Below are 22,090 nucleotides of genomic sequence, written 5' to 3' on the forward strand. Positions count from 1 at the left end.
CTATATATAATACAATCTTTAAATTACAAAATTTATCAATAATAAACAATAAATTTTATCAAATTTATAAAATATTTTTAAAAAATATTCATGTGAATTGTGCAAACAAATTTTTAAATCATGTAAACAAAATTGTAATTAGATGTTTGTAAATATATAATATTATTTTACAGTTCCATTAATGTGACCTACATTATTAGTATTAATAATATTTCAAAATACTATATTAATTCAAGGGAAGAATATTTTTTTTTATTGAATTTTAATTGAGCAACTGTTATTTTCATTGAAGTGAAATAATACTATGAAATAAATTGTTTTTAAATAAGCTACATTATGTCCTTCTTTTATTTTTATATATGACACATATTTATTATTAGGCTGTACTTCTTACAAATAAAAAAAGATTTTTTTTCTTTTTTACTTAAAAAAGAATCGTTAAATAATTTGTATTATATTTATTTTATTTTTTTAATATAAAAATCCCTATAAATAACCATGATAAATATTTGCTTTCTTAAAGTGAAATCAGTTTAAATTTTTCAGCTCTTCCGATCTCAGTATCTTTTATAAATCTTATTAATCTCACCCCTTATAAATTTTTAGTAAAAAATAAAATAACTTTTCTTAAAGAGACGTTCTTTATTAGGGAATTAGGAAAATTAAATCAAATAGGGATTTTTCTTTCGATATATAAATCGTTTTGCATCAATTTATTCCGACTTAAGGATGTGTAAAAAACAAAAATCATTTCATAATTGTAGTTTACTGTGCAAGTGAAACACAAAAAAAAGACATACAATAACGGGTGATTCAAAAAGGACTTTACAACTTTAAAAACTTACAAAAATTTATTGAGGTAACTTACAGATTCGGTTAAAATCTCAATTCATAGAAAAAAAAATCAAGTTTGTCACTCAACATTCACTTTGGTTCGATATGACTTCCATTTGTAATGCGACATACCTGAAGTATGTCCACCTGAAGTCGATTTCATTCCAGATAGTAGACATCATGTCGAAAGTTACCTCTGCAACTGCGGCGTCAATTCGACGTCTTAGCTCAACAAGATCAATAGGCAAAGACGACATATAAATCCAATCTTTAATGAAAATCCACAAGAAAAAGTGTAGCGTGTCAAATTTGGGGAATGAGGTGGCCATACAATTGGATCTATCGACCTGGGAAATCGAATATCAAGAAAATCTCGGACTTCTAGGCGGTAGTGAGGTGGTGCCCCATCTTCTTGACAGTAATGGCGTCCATTTTGGTCATCATTAGAGACCGGATTATATGCAACATAAAAAGCTTGAAATATGCATAAAAAGTGTCAAAATATGCAAATTTAAATAATAAAAAAATAGTAATTTTTAGTTTTTTTTTATTTCAAAGTCAGCATACAATTAGTAAGTAGTTGAATAACATATCGATAAATTCGATAATTAACCATTATTTAACATTTTGTTACTTTTATAAACACAATCAGTCAGAGGTACTGTTCCGCGGCTGCTAAGCGCACTCTAAGAGCCGTGCAGCTAATACGTTTGGCCGACTGAAACGTAAGATTTCATTTATTAACAAGGTATCCTACCGGAAACTATTGTAAATATAGCGAAAATATGCTTCATCACTAGATTTTAAGGAAAATATGTAATAACCGGTAAGAATAGGCTTAATATGCAAACGCATATATAATCCGGTCTCTAGTCACCATCGTCTAACTGAGAAATTAGAAAATTTTGAAGCATGTCCAGATAAACGATATCATTTACGGTTGCCTCCTAGAAGAAGAACGGGCCTTAAAGTCTTCGTTTGCTTAGAGCACAAAAAACACTGACCTTAAGGCTATCATGAATGTGCTGCTAAGCTTTATGAGTGTTTTCGCTATCCCGTATTCGGCAGTTATAGGTGTTCACCTTGCCACTCTGAAACATTCACTCATCACTAAAAATGTATCGTTGTCTATAATTCTATCATCATTTACACACAAAATTGCAGCGGAGCAACTTTATTGTCATCTGAAATGTGTTGAACCACGGTTAGTTTGTATGGCTTCAAGTACAATCGTTTATGTAATACTCGCCAAACAGAAGTTTATGGAATCCCAATCTCACGTGACGCACAAGTTGTTATCTTCGGACTACGTACAAAGATTTCTCTGAGTTATTCCACAGCAGTTTCAGGGCCGCGCGGGCGTCCTGGTGATTTGTATTTTTAACAGAACAACCTGTCTCAACGAAACTTTAGTGCCAAGAGTGATCTATATGCCTACTAGGAGGTTCCGTACCGTACTCTCTACGAAAATTACGTTGAACTGCAGTTGCTGACTGCAAATCGTAAAACCAAAACACACAGCAACCCGTTTCGCACCAGTATATGTATCCATTTTTAGCAACACTGGTAACAGCTCTGGTGGCCAAATTCGGTACTAATGAACTACTCGAGTCAAAACTTGATGTATTTTGCTACGAAATGAAACCTCAACCGAATCTTTAAGTCATACAAATAAATTTTTATATGCTTTTAAATTTGTGAAGTCCTTTTGAATTACCCGTTTGTTTTTTTTTATTTTTATAACAGCGTTATCCCTACTAGTTTTCAAGATTTTCAGTTCTTCCGATCACAGCAAACTTTTTTTAAACTAAAATTTTATTTAATCTCTCAGAGGTTGAAATCAAAATAATTTCTTTTAACTTTTTTTTTAGATCTTTAATAAGATTAATTATGCCAGTATATTAATATTAATTAAAATTTTGTCTCGTTTAATATCTATTTAAAATCTACTACATTTTATTTTATTTTTTTATTTTTAATTTTAATAACTTTGAAATTCTTACGTCTGTATTTAGTTTCTGTAGACTTATTCCTAACATTTTACTCTGAGTCAAATTCTCTACAAGTTCTATTTAAAACTTTTACGTATTTATCACCTGTTTAATAAAGGTTTCTTTACGCAAAACAAAGAATAGTGTGTTTTTCGACCCAATTTTTTTTGTCTGTTACTCAAGATTTCTTGAAAACTACTAAAAATACAGTTTTTGGAACTATTATTTTAAATAATTTCAGGTAATATTTCATATTAAAACTTTAATTTATCCCTTAGTTTGGATCCCAAGAACTACAACCTGAGTAAAATTTACCGAAGGCGAAAACAGGATAAACGTTTTGGCCAGATGACACTCGTTAATACAGCGTTACCTATTTTTATATGAACATTCTTCCTTATAATCACCAGTAGAATATGTATTGAAAATTTGTACATTATTCACGTGAATCATCCATTATATAAAGACGAAGCGAAAAATTTCGCCCGGATTTCAGTTCCCCCGGTGAAATGAGAACATACCAAAATTTTTAAGACGTTATATAAGAGTTAACTTAATGGTTTTTTAGGTTTCTTCGAATAAATCCCAGATCTTTATCTCCCGTAGTTTTCATACTATCCAACGTAAAACAGAAAAGTTCGGTGGCGAATAACAAGTTTTTTTGATGTACATAACTTTGTTAAATGATTAATAAATCCGTATATTTTATTATCAAAACTTGTAAAGAATTCAATTCTGAGAAAATTGATGTAATAAAATCTATGAAAAAAAATCAATTTTATAATTAAAAACAAACATTTTTGTTAATTTGTAAAAATTAAAAACAGCTGCTTTTAGTAAAATAAATTTAGTAGTAGCAAAGTATTTTGTAGAATTTTTAATAATCTTCGTGAGAATGGTACACTTCCCAGCACGCATGCTCCATCTGAACGTCAACCGGTATATGGCGACGAAAGTGAAAACATTCTTTAAGTGGTTCAGCTTAGTACTACAACCAACACGCAAAGAATTTCAACACTATTTAATATTCCAGAAAGTACAGTATGGAAGACATTCAGGCTCACGGACTGCGTCCTTATCAAGCGCAGAAAGTTCAACACCTCCAGCTTGGTGGCCATTCCAAACGACTTTAGTTTACTCAATAATTATCACTTAATTCCGTTCATACTACTTTCGAACGAAACTTTAACCATAATGGCATAAATAATACACGGAATTCACATCGGTGATCTGAAAAACCCACATGCAGTAGTCCAATAAAATTTACAGCAACGAGTTTCGGTTAACGTTGATGTGGCATGATCGATAACCAATTCATATTACCCCTTTCATATTAAAACAAAATATCACGGGGAGAAAATATATAAAATTTTTAAACAATGAATTTTTACAGGGCTTAAAAATTTCCCGTCCGCGAAAAGAATTGAAATGTACTATCAATTGACAGAGCACAACACATTTCACGAATGAGCCTAAAAAAACGTGTTTATCGTCACCGAAGTTTCTTGTTTTAGGCTGGATATCGTGTAAACTACGTGAGTTACAGGTCTGGCAACTGTTTTATTCGACCAGAAAATTATTCGATTCAGATCAGAAAACTTAAAAAAACCATCAAGTTTACTATTTATAAAATGCCTTAAAAATGTCAGTATGACCATATTTTACTGAGGGAAGTGAAATCCGGGCGAAATATTTCGCTATCCAAACTCGATAACAAAGTCTTTTCGGACATATGTTTATATGAAATTTTTTCCTTCCTTGAAGCTCTAGAATCAGTTTTTCAAATTATTTCCCTTTCTTCCTGAATCACCTGTATATGTATATATTTATGTATTCTAATAAAATATTATCGAACAATTTTTTTTTTGTCTTCAGTCATTTGACTGGTTTGATGCAGCTCTCCAAGACTCCCTATCTAGTGCTAGTCGTTTCATTTCAGTATACCCTCTACATCCTACATCCCTAAAAATTTGTTTTACATATTCCAAACGTGGCCTGCCTACACAATTTTTCCCTTTTACCTGTCCTTCCAATATTAAAGCGACTATTCCAGAATGCCTTAGTATGTGGCCTAGAAGTCTGTCTCTTCTTTTAACTATATTTTTCCAAACGCTTCTTTCTTCATCTATTTGCCGCAATACCTCTTCATTTGTCACTTTATCCACCCGTCTGATTTTTAACATTCTCCTATAGCACCGCATTTCAAAAGCTTCTAATCTTTTCTTCTCAGATACTCCGATCGTCCAAGTTTCACTTCCATATAAAGCGACACTCCAGACATACACTTTCAAAAATCTTTTCTTGACATTTAAATTAATTTTTGATGTAAACAAATTATATTTCTTACTGAAGGCTCGTTTAGCTTGCGCTATTCGGCATTTTATTTCGCTGCTTCGTCCATCTTTAGTAATTCTACTTCCCAAATAACAAAATTCTTCTACCTCCATAATCTTTTCTCCTCAGCGGTCCATCTTTGTTATTTCTACTACATTTCATTACTTTTGTTTTGTTCTTGTTTATTTTCACGCGATAGTTCTTGCGTAGGACTTCATCTATACCGTTCATTGTTTCTTCTAAATCCTTTTTACTTTCGGCTAGAATTACTAAATAAATAGTTAACAACTTTTTAAAAATTAAATAACTAGAAAAATGTTTATTTATTTTTTTAAAATTATTTATAAAAGTTATTTGTTCAATAATTTACGGGTTTTTTTTTAAAGAAAATTAGTGTTCAGTATAAAGAAACTCGTGTTTAGAAATCAAACATAACTCTTCTACACTATCTAACGTGATTTTTTTTTTACTTATTAAAAAAAAAATAAAAAATAAAAAATCGCCTCTAATGTCATTACACACTGTACAATATACATGATAAATTATACCTTGTAATATCAAGAATATAACTCATTTTTATATACACGTATGCATACATATGTATTCATGTGTGTGTGTGTTGTGTGAAAACTTTTTATTAAAAAAGCGCATATTCACGAAGTTTAAATTAATTTATAAACACAGGCCTACTATAATTAATTATTAAAGGATGACATTTTAAATTTAGAGAGAATACCATATTAAAAAAAAATGAAATAAATAAAAAAATTGAATAATTGTATATAAATCTGAACTTAATAGCTAGTTACCAATCCATAAGCTTACTATCGTAATAAAAGTTATATTATCATTAAATAAAATTATCTATAACAAAAGTTAAATAAATAATTACATTCTGTAATTAAATTTTTTTATTGCACGGTTAATTAAAACTATTCACCATCAAACAAGATAAGTTTGAAGTTTACACGAGTTAGTAGGTTGTGAAAATTTTATATTATTGTGAAAAAAAAACAGCAAGTCTGTCCATGATTCGAACCAAGTTCCGGATGAAAGGCTATGACTTCCTTCATTACTACATCAAAGGTTAAGGCGTATTGGTCAATATATATAATTTACTATTGACTGCCTTTCACCCGGAGGTCCCGGGTTCGAATCCCGGCCAGGCATGGCATTTTCACACACGCTACGAATCATTCATCTCATCCTGTAAAGCAATACTTAACTGTGGACCAGGAGGTTAAAAAAAATGTTACTATTGACTGTAGAGATTAACGTAATATTTTATTTTTCATTTTAAAATATTTAATTTCAATTCGTTTAAAAATTGAATGAAAGGCTTTAAACATTAATATTTACGCTGCAACAAAAAAGTAAAATATTTTAATTATAACCGCCTGTTATTGAGATAACATTTAGAATAACGGTTGTAGGACGTTAGACATGAGGTACATGACGATACCAGTTAAAAATGGTACAGCAATTCCAAAAAAGTACAATAATCATCTCGTTCTGGGTTTTTGTGCTAGGAAAATGGAGGTGGTATAAGTTTTTCCTAAGTCTACTTGTTTTGAGCCGAACATACGCATACATTACAACATGCTACGCTAATTAAAATTAAAGTGATATCCTGCTTCAAAATTAAAACAACTTAACTCTATTCTCCACAGGAACTAATTTTATAATGTACATCAAAACAAGAAATTCCCTGATCAGTGTCACTTGTACCTCAAATGCTTTATCTACATTTGAGGTACACATAGTAAAGAATACGTTATATTAATTATTTTAAATCGTTCAGGTAAAACTGACATGTAAAAAAAAAAAAAATGTTTAATTACATTGTATAAAAAAATGTATAATTCAAAATTATCTGCAAAAGCAAAATTAGGATAAATGCATTAATTAACAACAACTTTCTTTCTTTTTCTTTTTCCTGTTTAGCCTCCGGTAATTACCGTTCAGCTAATACTTCAGAGAATGAATGAGGATGATATGTATGAGTATAAATAAAGTGTAGTCTTGTACAGTCTCAGTTCGACCGTTCCTGAGATGTGTGGTTAATTCAAACCCAACCACCACCAAATAACACCGGTATCCACGATGTAGTATTCAAATCCGTGTAAAAATAACTGACTTTACTAGGACTTGAACGCTGGAACTTCCAAATCAGCTGATTTGAGAAGACGCATTCACCAGCAGACCAACCCGGTGGGTAGTTAACAACAACTAATCATTTTTAAGTCGCACGTCGGTACTTCCATGTTAGACAAGAATTCTAATTGAACTATCTAACCTTACAAACTTTTACTTTAATCGTACTATTCTTTTCATTTCTAGCCTCCGGGACAACTGTTAGTTACTGCTGCAGAGGATAAGATCAAACGACAATTTTTTACCGTGTGAAAATGCCACGCACGATGTCATGCATGGCGCATGACCAGGAATAATTTAGTCGTACCTGAAAAACTGTTTGGTGTACGTACAGGAAAATGATTAATTTTTTTTAACTTTTTGAAACTATAAACATTAACCAAATTGTACTGTGGTCTTTGGAACGCACAGATTTTCTTCTTAGCAATTTATGCTAGAACGCTATCAGCAACTGCTGATACACCAATCTTATTTTAATAAAGCTGATATATACTAATAATTTGATCAAAAATATGCTGAATTTGAATTCTACCTATTTATTAAGTGTACTATTTTATGTTTATATATTTCACAATATCCGAATCTGTTACGATGTAATTCTTTTTAGTATATGTCTAGAAAATCAAAGTCGTCGTCAATTTTTATAGAAATCAGTCTGAAAGGAGATCACATGTTGATTATATTGGTGTGTAAAGATGTTATATATTCACTGTATGTTTGTTTAAAAACTACGTTCATTTGACAGATTATTTTCTCGAACTTTTAAGCCAAGAGATTTGTCGAATGACTTTTCTACATTAAAACACGTGATCACAACAATGAAAATTATCACAAAATTTTTGTATCTTATCTGTAACGAGTAATATTTCTAAAAATACTTTAAAAAAATGTAAACACGTCTGACTAATCTCAAAATCGCTAGTATTAGGTGCTTTCCACACTATGAATTTTAAAAGTATGTGATTGTATCCTAATCTTTCTTATTACTGTTACGCATGTAAAATACCTAAAAAACAGGAAGGATTATTCATATTTGGTTTTCCTGAGAGTAATGATGTTCACTTATACAGATAATACCTATCACATTAATAATAGGTAATACCTATCACATTAGGACTGAAAAAAGTTTAATTTTGGTGGGTTTAGCATGCTGATATGTAACCGTATATTTCTATTGGTGAATAAGGTGATGGGAAACTACTTCACTTCTCATTTTTCCTAATAAACCTGAGATGGAGTGCTTGTTATACTTTGGAGTATCTATGTAAATTTTAGGAATAATTTTTTACTAATGTCAGATTGCTACAATCGTAAACTGTTGAATAGAAAGAGTCGTTTTAAATTGCAAGGAAATTTTGATTAATTAGTGATTGAGTTTTGTATGCGGTGATTTATTATCTTTTTAAAGTACAAGTATTCATTTTTTTCTTGGTTTTTAAACAAACAATTAATAAATAAATACAATTATAAAACATATATGTTTTTGTGTAGGGCTTCATCAAATAAAATATCTTTTCTCTACAAATTTTTAATATGATCTAACACAGATTTTTCAATTATTTACAGTTTAGTCAGAGTCAAGAATACATCACGAAAATTAAGTCAACCCTCTCTATATTCAACAAATATAGTCCATAGAAATAAAAATTTAAATTTTTCCAAGCATACCACATCGTACTTACTACAAAAAATGTTGAATGAAGTAGTTTCCCGTAGTCATTTTTCTACTAGGCTGAATATACTATTTTAGTACATCAAAATACAAATGAAACTCAATGTTACTAATGATACCTTTCACTCTGTTCATCACAGGGTATAGCTGATAACCGTTTAATAAATATCATTACTGTCATAGAAAACATCTCTTATTAGTATTTCTTGCACCGTAGAAGTTTTTTTATACATTTCTCGGCCACGAAGAAAAAATGGAAAAGATATTTTATAGCTAATTTTTAAAAAAATGTAAATGAAAAAGAGAAAGTGCTAGAAATATTAGAATGTAATTTGTTTCCCATTGTACTGTTGACGTATGATCTTTTCTCCTTTTTATTTATTTATTTTTTTTTTTTTTTACCTTTTACAAAAAAAGAATAAATAATGATGAAGAGTAAGTAAAAGGGTAAGTAAAAAAGAGTAAATTTAAAATTTCTAAAAAAAAATGTTATATTTTTTAATCGAACAACATTTTTTTTTTAGAAAGCTAAAACTCATACAAATAAAATTTTATTTTCATTAATTTTACACGATAGATTTCAATTTCCTCTTGTAAATACTTCATAGATTACATAATAGAATCATAAGCATCCACGAATGTTGTTTAACAGAGTTCAGATTTAAAATGTTTTCTGTTAATAGATAATATTTTCTATTAACTGAAAATGAAAGTACGCCATTCACGCCATTTAGCTTGTAATTCTTAGAATTACGCGTCAAAGTTCAACAAGACAATTGTTAGACAATTTTTTTTTTAATTTCATTGATTTTAATCCTGATTTTTTAAATTTATTTTATTTTCACTTAATTTTTTCATTTTACATGCTACGCATGTAGCAACCTGACATGAGGAAAAAGTCATTATCAGAAATAACAGACACTCCAAAGTAAAACAAATATTCCATATCAGGCTAACTAGGGAAATAATGATGAGTGAAGTGATTTCCCGTCATATTATTTAACGAGCCAACAGCGTGCTAAGCTTATTGAAATTCAGGTGATATTCAACCTTAATGTGATTCTATTCACACAAGTGTTAGCTGTATTGTGAACATCATTACTCTCAGAAAAAGCATCTATTATTAGTGCCTCTTGTGTTAAGGTGAGTGACAAAAGACAGACAAAATTACACAAACCAAAATGCTTAAAGTTAGGAAAACATGTAACGTTAGAGATTACTAACGTTACATGGTTACAAAAGCGTGTTCATGGTTTTTACTTCCTTGCACGAAGTTAAGAAAGTATTGTGATCGCGAAAAATTTCGGTTTACAAATTTCAACGGAAATAACCACTTTGTTCATCCCTGAACCCATTTTGACTAATTTTGGCGTGAGGTCTATACGTACGTATGTATCTCGCATCACTCAAAAACGATTAGCCGAAGGATGTTGAAAATTTGGATTCAGGACTGTTGTAACTTCTAGTTGTGCACCTCCCCTTTTGATTGCAATCGATTGAACCAAAAGTGTCCAAAACAGCCCAAAATTCAAAAAAATTTGAATTTTGAACTTTTTCTTAACTGCAGTAATAAGAATTATAAGAATTATTGAGAGCTATTCAACGATATATTATAAGTGGTACTTATTTTTATTGGTTCCAGAGTTATAACCAAATAAAATTTTAATTAATGAAATATTTGAATCTTAGGGAAAGGCACGTCGGTTCGAATCAGACTTCATCTATTTTTTTATTTTAAATATATTGATTTATTAATAATAATTAATAACCTCTCGTAAAAAAATTTTTACGACGAATATTTCAATAATAAAAAAATATAAAAAAATATCAGAAATTTTTAATGAAATAAAATTGTATGACTTTTCATTTTAAAAAAATGTTAAATGTAATTTAATAGGCGTACAAGGGATTTTTTTGTCCACATGAGATTTTTTGTAAAATTTTAGAAATACAGCTGTTACAGGAAAGATCGAAAAATGTTGTGACAAGTCTATTGCTATATTTAAGCACTTTAAAATAGAAAATATAGATATTAATTCAATAGAACTTGATTTAAGAAAGTTCGAGAAAATAAATTCTATATATTTTCTTACCCAAAAAAAATTTGCAGGGGTTCTCGAAAATTACAAAATTTATTAAAATTAAAATTTTATATATAAAGTACTTTTTTTAAAAGTCAAGTAAATATAACAAATTTTTAAATTATGCATTTTCTAAAAAAAAGTAAAGAATAAAAAAGACCAATTATTTTTCATTAGAGGCCTAAAAAAGGAGATTTTATTTATGTTTACCGAATTACAAATTAAGCAAATAAATGTAATTTTCCAATAATAAAAAAAACTGCAAATAAGAACTACAAAAAAGTTTACGGAAATACCGGAAAAGAAGTTTCCAAAAACAATTTTTTTTTATAATTTTTGTTATTGTTCCAAGCGATTTAAATTTTAAATAATGTAAATTATTTGTAATGTTTCGGCTATGTATATTCGATTGAAAACTGTTTCCTAGTAATTTAATTAAAATAATAGATTTCCAATACTTTCTTGTTCCAGTTCTTGCGATAACTTCTTTTAAAATCTGCCTGCCAACATTATTACTATAAAAATAAATAAGGAATGATTAAACAATCATTAATAATTATTCTAACTCTTTAAAAGATTATCAACAGGTTTTATATATCATTATCGCTATCAAATAGTTTTAACTTGAAATCTATTAAAAAAAATATATTTATACACTTAAACAATATTTATTTCTGGGGGAAAAATCCGGATTTCGTTGCTTCAAATAATGTTATCTTTATTTTCCTTCAGCTATCTTGAACATAAATTTACAGATAAAAACCTATATATGAATTAACTTAAATGTAATTTATTTATTTCATCTTGATTGGATACAATTAAATATAATAACAAAACATATTTTACGTAATTATCTTTATTAATCTCTTGGGTTAACCAATCAACTATACAAACTTATAAATACACAACGTTTCACTTAAAATTCTCTAAGCTTCCTCAGGTGACAATACACATTCATACACACATCATACAAAATTCTCTTACATACTCACGTAAGAGAATGAGTATCTAAGAGAATTTTCTATGGTGTGTGTGTGTTTGTGTGTGTACGCGCGCGTGCGCGTGTGTATCACCTGAGGAAGCTTACAGAATTCTAAGTGAAACGTAATGCATTTAATTTATAAGTGAAGTTGATTAGTTAACCCACGAGATTAATAAAGGTAATATTTTTAAGTAAAATATGTCTTGTTATTATGTATGTGTGTATATATGTATATATATGTACACACACGCACGCACATACATACAAAATTACAAATCGACTAAGAACGGAACATTTAAATAAATTAAATATTAAGTTATCTTTTTTTGAAAAAAAAAAACAACATTATTAAGTGATTATAAAACATTTTCCTATTAAAAGGAAACAGATAACGCTGTGTGTCAACATATGTAATTTTGTACATAATATTGTTAATAAAAATAATAAACAAGTTAAAGACAAACATAGATAAGGAAATTAAAATTAAAATTTTGTTAAAATCATTATAATTTATTTTCAACTATTATACATAAAAATGTTTTCATGTACTGACGTGCATATTTTATTTATTTATTTTATATTATGTATATATTAATAAAATTGATTTTGTTATACAAAAATGTATTAAAAAAAGAAATATGTAAATAATTATAAGTTCCTGCTTTGTTAAGAGAGAGTAAAAACAGAAAAATATGGTAGGAAATTGATAAGACAAATATGCAACGTGTTTAGAGACGCGACTTAATCGTATTATCATTGCGAGACTAAAAACAAAGTTATTAATCAGTAAACTTTAAAGAAATACTATTTACAACTTTATATAAAAATATTTATAATTAAATAATATTGTAATATTTAAATATATAAATAAATAATTAGAAAATGGTAAAAAAGAAAAATAAGTTTTATTCGCCTATAACATATGGAGCGCAAATTAATAATGATACATTAAGTAAATAATATAAATCAAATAAAAAAGTAATATATTACCAACTGTATCGTCAATTAAAGGTATTGAAATACGATCTTAATGATGTAAGCTTACGTAAATTAAAACCTTTTACTTTTGTTAAATATATAAGCAGAATTGTTTGAAACATAGTATGATATATTAATACGGACGTAAATGTTATAAAACAATGAATTAATACATTGTTAATTGAATTATTTAAATATTTATTAAATTACGTTGAAATATTTTAATTTTCTTTGATATCAAAATACGATTAAAATTTATATAAATTAAAAAAAATAATAATAATAATAAATTATGATATAACTTTTGGATAGTTAATTGATTACATAGTTTTATAGAAAAATATGTACTGATAAGATAACAAAATTACCCGCCATATGGTTTGAGTATTCAATTAAATTTACGAATATTTTTTTATAATTTATACATAATTTTTAATTGATTTTTATTTCATCACTACGATGACATTAATGGAATGTTTATGTAAAAAACAAAACAAAAAAACAGAAAATATATATAGATTTATATCCTACGATTTTAATATATTTCAAATATTTGCCACGCCCTTTCTATAGTTACGTTAAGCGAGTTGATTGTTTAAATATACATTAAATAAAATAATTATCGATGACACGATAAACTGATAAGGATTTACTGTTACAAAAAAAAAGCAATTGATGTTTTGTCCAGCCATATGGAAGATATCCTCCCACGTGTAAATGACGCGACGCATGGCGCCTCGTTTGAAACGATATCGATCCAAGATGGCGGTTCTAACAACAAAACGAAAACGTAAAGGTCAGAGGACTTAAAGGGTATTTAAAAAGTTCTAGGGATACGACCTAGAGTATTAGATAGTATTACACAGTTAGTGAAAGGCGGTTCACCGATCCTGATCGAATAGCGTTATAACATATGGAAGCATTAATTATTAACTAACCTTACCTTTTGTATGATGTAACAACGAGAGTTGTACGCCGTGCATATATACGTTCCATCAGCGTCCAAACACGCGGTCAACGGGTCTTTAGGAGGCCCTCGATGTCTGCGATGGGGCATTTGGGCAAATCACTGCAAGACCCCGGTACATGCCGACCTGTTGAGCGAGAGAATACAGCTGACTGGTGTCTGCGCGCCGGCGCGCGCCCCACCACAAAAAGGCTATCCCCTCCAATCGTTTCACTATATGCTTTGAAGCTAACGCACACTTACATTTGTATCACGCATGCACACACACTTCGGTCAAAGCGATCCTAATTCACGCCTAGGCAGCTGACGTTTAGAACGACAGCGGTGCGATCACTGACACAGTTGTGCTCTACTCCGCGTATACATCAAATGAAGAGTACCTGACCGTCCCCAAACTAGTAAGCCTTATGATTTGGAGCAACAAGAGTGTCAGGTGAAAAATTAACATTTAACTTTCTTTTAAGAAATTTTCTTAATATACTTAATTACTTTTTCTTAAATTCATAATTTTCTCTTTAAATTATTCTCATTTGATTTTCTCTTTGTTTTTAACGGACCCATCGCCCATTAAAATCCTTTTATTATAACGTGCATATTTAATTTTCATCTAACCAAATAAATCTAATCTAGACAATAGTACATTAAAATAATTCAAACGGTGCATATTCAATTTTATTTTCACCTATACCTTAATGTACGATTAGAATCCCAAAGCTAAGGTACCAATTATTTCATTGTATATGTTCCTCGTTACAATCTTCAAGAATGATGTTGATGGACCATTCATTATCGTTCGATATCGCGCGACAATTACGTGTGCCATATCAAACGATGATTGATCAAGCATGACGACGGCAGAACAAAAACGCAAAATTTGTTGCATGTCGGATACGTATTGATGTATATATATATATATATATGTTCTTATACAGCGTAATATAAAAACAATGCAGACATGATTACACCAACTAATCATTTATTATCTTTTATCATGCATATTCAATTTTAGTATCCTCAAGGAATCGTATAAAAAAATCTTTCTGTACTAGTAATATCCGTTTGTCATAATCAAACTGAAACTTCTCTGTGATCATTTTATTTACAAGATGTTTAGTCTTTACTTCTCTTGGTTTTTTTACTGATATATTAGTTCACCACAGAAGACACATGTACGTGGGAATATGAAAATGGAAATCGGTAGCGTATAAAAAATGTTACGCCTAACCAGGATTCGAACCCGGGACCTTCTGATGAAAGGTCTAGACACTACTACTAGGCCACAACTACACATAAATTACATTTAAAGATTCAGTTTCTCTTTCAGATAAGTAAAAAATCTGATGTCGACACCTTTCTTTTTCCTGTTTAGCCTCCGGTAATTACCGTTCAGATAATACTTCAGCGGATGGTATGTATGAGTGTAAATGAAGTGTAGTATTGTACAGGTTCAGTTTGACCATTCCTGAGATGTGTGGTTAATTGAAACCCAACCACCAAAGAAAACCGGTATCCACGATGTAGTATGCAAATCCGTGTAAAAATAACTGACTTTACAAGGACTTGAACGCTGGAACTCTCGACTTCCAAATTGGCTGGGGAAGGCGCGTTCTCCACTAGACCGAGCCGGCGGGTTGATGTGGACACTACATCACTTCCTTGTACGCCTATTGAATTACATACACATTTTTTTTTTTTTTAATGAGAAGTACATAAAAATTTTATTTCATTAATAACTTCTGTAATTTTATCATATTTTTTTTATTTTTATTGTTAACTGCATTATTATTAATCGTAATTTTTTTTTTTAAATCAGAGGTTAATACTTATTAATAAATCAATATATTTAAATGGAAAAAAAAAAAGTTGAAAAAAAGTAGATGAAGTCGTATTTGAACCGATATGGTGCCTTCCTCTTGTAAGATCCAAGTATTTCATTAATTAACTTTTATTTGGCTATAACTCTGGAACCAATGAAAATAGGTACCATTTATGATATATCGTTGAAAATCTCTAAATAAGGACTTATTACTGCACTTGAGAAAAATTTCAAAATCCAAATATTTTCGATTTCAGGCTGTTTTTGGACCTGTTTCTGAACTTTTGGTCTAGTCGATCGCAATCAAAAGGGGAGGTGCACCACTAGATGTTACAACAGTCGTAAATCCAAAATTTCAACATCCTACGGCTAATCTTTTTTGAGTTACGCGAGATACATACGTACGTACGTACGTACAGCCGTCACGCCAAAACTAGTCAAAATGGATTCAGGGATGGTCAAAATATATATTTCCATTGAAATCTGAAAACCAAAATTTTTCGCGATTGCAATACTTCCTTTACTTCGTACAAGGAAGTAATAAACAAATAATGAAAATTATTTTCGATAAGCTGGTATTTTTTAAGGAGTGCTAACTTGAACGTTAGACAGTTTCAGTTAATTCTATTAAATAGTTTTCAACTGTTTTCATCTGTCACTTTAATTATCGAATGACCCTCATACGTTTACATTGTTACGTAAAAGTATATTTTCCGTTAAAATGATCCTTTAATTGTTACGTGGAATAAAATTGTACATCTGACAATCAGTGGAACTTCCTCTAGAAAATGACAAAAGAACATAGATTTCGGTGTAATATTTATAAAAAGTTTAAAGAAACTTAAAAATAAAGACATATCTAGTCGATAATCACATCGTTTTACTGAACTCAGTTAATAAAATTGTATAATAAATCTACATCGTAACGTAAGACAGAAACCAATATTTTCTTCTACTTATAATTTTACTTTCCTAGCATCATAGCTCTATGATGCTAGGAAAGTAAAATCACCATATTTTCCTCCCGGCAACTATGTTGCCAGGAGGAAAATATGGTAATCAGTCAAAAAATGGGGTTTTCTTGATCTTTCATGATCCATTAAGTCTAAAAGACCAAAAAATCTGATGTGGACAACACATGACTTCCTTGTACACCAATTAAATTACATTTAAATATTTTTTTTTTAAATGAAAAGTACATAAAATTTGATTTTATTAAAAACTTCTGATATTTTTTCTTTTCTTTTTTTTTTGTTTGTTATTATTAAATTATTATTCATCGTAAAACTTTTACAATGAGAGGTTAATAATTATTAATAAATCAATATACTTAAATTAAAAAAAAACGTTAAAAAAGGAGAAAAGTCTGATTCAAAACGATGTGCCTTCTCCTTATAAGATCCAAATATCTAATTAATAAAAATTTTTATTTGGCTATAATTCTGGAACCAGTGAAAATAATTACCACTTATATATCGATGAAAAGATTTCATTGAGAGCTTATAACTGCAGTTAAGAAAAAGTTCAAAATCCAGATTTTGTTTAGATTTTTGTCCCTTTTTTAGACACTTTTGGTCTATTCGATTGCAATCAACGGGAGAGATGCACAACTACATGTTACAACAATCCTAAATCCAAAATTTTAATATCCTAGGGTTAATCGTTTTTGAGTTATGCGAGATACATACGTACGTATAGACGTCAAGCCGAAACTAATCAAAATTGATTCAGGGATAATCAATATGAATATTTCCATTGAAATCTGGTAACCGATATTTTTCGCGATCACAATATTTCCTTTGTTCGTACAAGGAAGTAAAAGTGGGGAGTAATGTTCGTGTGTATGTACGTATTTCGTGTTGGCGTATTTGAAGCTTAATAACTTTTGACTGGATAAACTGATTTTCATGAAATTAAGACTCATGTATATCATAGGGTAACTTTTTGGTAAACATTTAGGGTCAGTATCTCCAATGCGTTATTAGCTATGCCAGGGAGGATTGATAACCAGGAATGGAGGTTTAGTCGGTAGTGCGCAGGTATACATACGCTCTTCCTAAAACCTACCGGGACCTGTTAGCGACCCCGACACTGCTACGGCGTCTATAAAATGGATTCCCCATCTCTACAAAAAAAAGGGTCAGTATCGCCAGCGGGTAGGGGTAGATGATTTTTTGGGGTAAATTTTCTGAAAAATTTTGAAAATATATCCCCACTTTGTATTAAGCTCATCATCATCAAAATTTAAAAATATCGATTTTTAATTTTTACAACTTTTCTTAAGTTTTTTAAACTTTCAATAATAATATTACAATAAAATATCATCATAATTCACCCCTTCCAAAAAAGAAATCTTATGTAACTTTTTATTGGTTATACGTTTTTCAGTGGAGTGTTTTGAATGTCTTTCATTAAAAATAGTAATAAAAAAGAGAAATGACTTTGGGGATGGGAGAGAAGAAAAAATCGATTTTTTGAATCCTTTAAACTTTTTTCTTGTATCATTATTTTTCCACACCAAAAGAATATATAACCAATGCCAGGAAAATATAACTTAGTTGTCAGTGTTTTTTATTTTTATAACTAATAAATATTATGAAAATTTTTCATTTAAAATTCGTACATTTTATAATTGTTCTGTATATCTGAAATCTTGATTTTCGTGGATATTTAATTATTAAAAAACAATATTTATTTTATGATAATTTTTTTTGCCTTCAGTCATTTGACTGGTTTTAGGCAGCTCTCCAAGATTCCCTATCTAGTGCCAGTTCCATACATCCTACATCCCTAACAATTTATTTTACATATTCCAAACGTTGCCTGCCTACACAATTTTTTCCTTCTACCTGTCCTTCCAATATTAAAGCGACTATTCCAGGATGCCTTAGTATGTGGCCTATAAGTCTGTCTCTTCTTTTAACTATATTTTTCCAAATGCCTCTTTCTTCATCTATTTGCCGCAATACCTCTTCATTTGTCACTTTATCCACCCGTCTGATTTTTAACATTCTCCTATAGCACCGCATTTCAAAAGCTTCTAATCTTTTCTTCTCAGATACTCCGATCGTCCAAGTTTCACTTCCATATAAAGCGACACTCCAGACATACACTCTCAAAAATCTTTTCCTGACATTTAAATTAATTTTTGACGTAAACAAATTATATTTCTTACTGAAGGCTCGTTTCACTTGTGCCATTCGGCATTTTATATCGCTCCTGCTTCGTCCATCTTTAGCAATTCTACTTCCCAAATAACAAAATTCTTCTACCTCCGTAATCTTTTCTCCTCCTATTTTCACATTCAGCGGTCCATCTTTGTTATTTCTACTACATTTCAATACTTTTGTTTTGTTCTTGTTTATTTTCACGCGGTAGTTCTTGCGTAGGACTTCATCTATGCCGTTCATTGTTTCTTCTAAATCCTTTTTACTCTCGGCTAGAATTACTATATCAGCTAATCGTAGCATCTTTATCTTTTCACCTTGTACTGTTACTCCGAATCTAAATTGTTTTTTAACATCATTAACTGCTAGTTCCATGTAAAGATTAATAAGTAACGAAGATAGGGAACATCCTTGTTGGACTCCCTTTCTTATTACGGCTTCTTTCTTATGTTCTTCAATTATTACTGTTGCTGTTTGGTTCCTGTACATGTTAGCAATTGTTCTTCTTATGATGATAATGATAATAATAATAATAATTTAAAAATCACAAAAACGAAATTATCATAATTTTCTAAAATTCAGTTCTAATAAGTTTTTTCTTAAATTTACCAGTAATAGATATTTTCAGTTTGATGGATAGGAAAATTTGGAAAATAAATTCCGATATTTAAAGTAACATAAACGATATGTATAACATTAAAATAACCTCTCACTGAATTTTTATCTTTAATTTTTAAACTCGTAGATTGCTTGTTTTCAGCTGATAAATTCCATATCTGTTATAATTTTTATTTTATTTATTTTTAACCCTCTTTTAAAAGATATGCTGTATAATTTATAAAATGAAATACTGGATTAAATGTCGTCATATGATGAATCTTTGTGCAAGCACGAATCTCATAAATATATACATAAAAAATACTCTAACTTAATACATACAAAGGTTTTAAAATAAACTTAATAACAAAAGAAGGTTTTAAAACAATTATTAATTTAGCAAAACGATAAAATATTATGAAATAATTACAACAAAAAAATCACAGTAACCAATAAATTTACTGTAGAATAAAGATAATTTCCGCCTCGGGTTATTTACGCCAGTTGAGAAAAAATTATATATTAATTATTCATTCAATTAATTAAAATAAATATCTCGTAAGAGAATATATTTTTCTTCAATTACTTATTGCAATTTATAGAAAAAAAGTTACTTATTTACCTTCAGTCTACATTTTTAAATATAAAAGAGTTAAGTTTGTTTAAAAATTGCAAAAGTAATTCGTCGTGTACCCTTTGATGGTTACTATAACAAGCTCATAGACAGCAATAAAAAAAAACTGCATAAAACAGCTACACCCAATAAATGGCGATTTAAAAAATGTATTTACGTAATTTAATATATAATGTAATAATATTTATTTATTCAATCATAAATTACAAGGTGTGTATATATATATATATATAAATAAACCCGGTTAACCTTTTATTTAGAATTATGATAGCATTAAAAAAAAAGATCAAAGTACAACCAGGAAACGAACACAAGACTAGTCAAATCAGATTCCAAATAGGTCAGAAGGTATAGTGTAGCTTGTAATATTGATATGATAAAAAAATAATGATTATTATAAAGTGTTAAATTATGATGATTATGCAAATTCTAGAATTGAATAAAGAAATTTTAATAATGATGTCCTTTAATAACTTGACTGCCATGAGAGCCCATATGGAGTCTCAGCTAATGTTAGTAAAAGGTCCCGTGAAAAAATCTAATTGTTCCTTCTAGTCAGTATACGTTTTCAGCGAATACTAACTCAATATGTTAGTTGTAGTTGTTTTTGCTTTCTTAAAAAACAATATAATTGATTTTTATGGCGCTAGGATTTAAGATCCAAATGGGATCTGATTGCCTCCTAGAGCATATTTTTACTTCCATGTATGAAATAAAGAAAGTATTGAGACAGTGAAAAATTTCGGTTTTTAGATTTCAACGGAAATAACCATTTTGACCATCCTGAATCCATTTTTAATAGTTTCACCGTAACGTACGTATGTACATATGATTCTCGCATAACTCAAAAACGGTTAGCCCTAGGATATTGAAAGTTTAGATTTAGGACTGTTTTAACATCAAGTTCTGCAGCTCTCCTTTTGATTGGAATCGACTGAACCAAAAGTGTCAAAAAAAGTCAAAAATCCAAAAAAATTGGATTTTGGACTTTTTCTTAACTTCAGTATTAAGTCCTCATTGAGATCTTTTCAACTATATATCCTAGGTGGTACTTATTTTCATTGGTTCCAGAGTTACAGCCAAGTAAAAGTTTAATTTATGAAATATTTGGATCTTACAAGGGAAGGCACATCGGTTCGAATCCGACTTCATCTCCTTTTTTTAACTTTTTTTAAAAAATATATTGATTTACTAGCTGTACCCGCCACGCTTCACTGTTGCACATTGTGGTTGCATGGATGAGAAATGAGAAACAAAACAAAGCATACGTTTCATAGAAGTTTAATTTTGCAATACTTGTGGATGTACAATATTTTTTGTTTTTCACTGTCTGCGTAGATATAAAGGCTATCTGGTTTGCCGACTCGGGAACACGCACATACAGTTGTCCATGTAAGAAGCAATCCGCATCTAAATCTGAACCACACAATTCTAAAGATTGACCTTGAGCTTTGTTGATTGTGACTGCAAAAGCCAATCGAATTGGGAATTGTAATCTTTTAAACTGAATTGGTGTATCGGTCGGGATCATGGGTATTCGAGGAATGAAGATATCTTCACCTTTGAAGGGATATATTCCCCGAACTTCAGGTACTGATTCAGGTCACTAAAATGAGCAAAAAATACATATCGACATAAAACCTATTTTGCTTTTTTTGCCTTCTGGACGCCATTTTATGATTTTCAATAAAAAAGTTATTTCTCGGGAACAGGTTAAACTACTTTAATTAAATTCGGCAAATCTAAGACTAGTGTTCTATTCTGCAAAATAAAAAATTTTGATAACGTCCTCTTTAAAGATTTCAAAATGGCGGCCATCTTAACTTTTTAATTTTCAATATCTTTGTAACTATTTGTTTGATAAAATTTTTACTTTAACAAAA

The 22,090-nt window shown here is 29.6% G+C and overlaps 1 protein-coding gene across 1 annotated transcript in view; it reads right to left on the reverse strand.

Annotated features, from left to right (window-relative positions):
- Positions 1-14,152, reverse strand: part of LOC142329108 (uncharacterized) — a 436,962-nt gene extending 422,810 nt beyond the window's left edge. The window contains exon 1 of the mRNA XM_075373443.1: positions 13,970-14,152. Within this exon, the coding sequence (XP_075229558.1) occupies positions 13,970-14,083 (114 nt within the window). The 5' untranslated portion in view covers positions 14,084-14,152. The remainder of the gene's footprint in view (positions 1-13,969) is intronic.
- Positions 14,153-22,090: the final 7,938 nt, after the last annotated feature.

Source organism: Lycorma delicatula, chromosome 8 (assembly GCF_047948215.1).
Source record: "Lycorma delicatula isolate Av1 chromosome 8, ASM4794821v1, whole genome shotgun sequence".
NCBI lineage: Eukaryota > Metazoa > Arthropoda > Insecta > Hemiptera > Fulgoridae > Lycorma > Lycorma delicatula.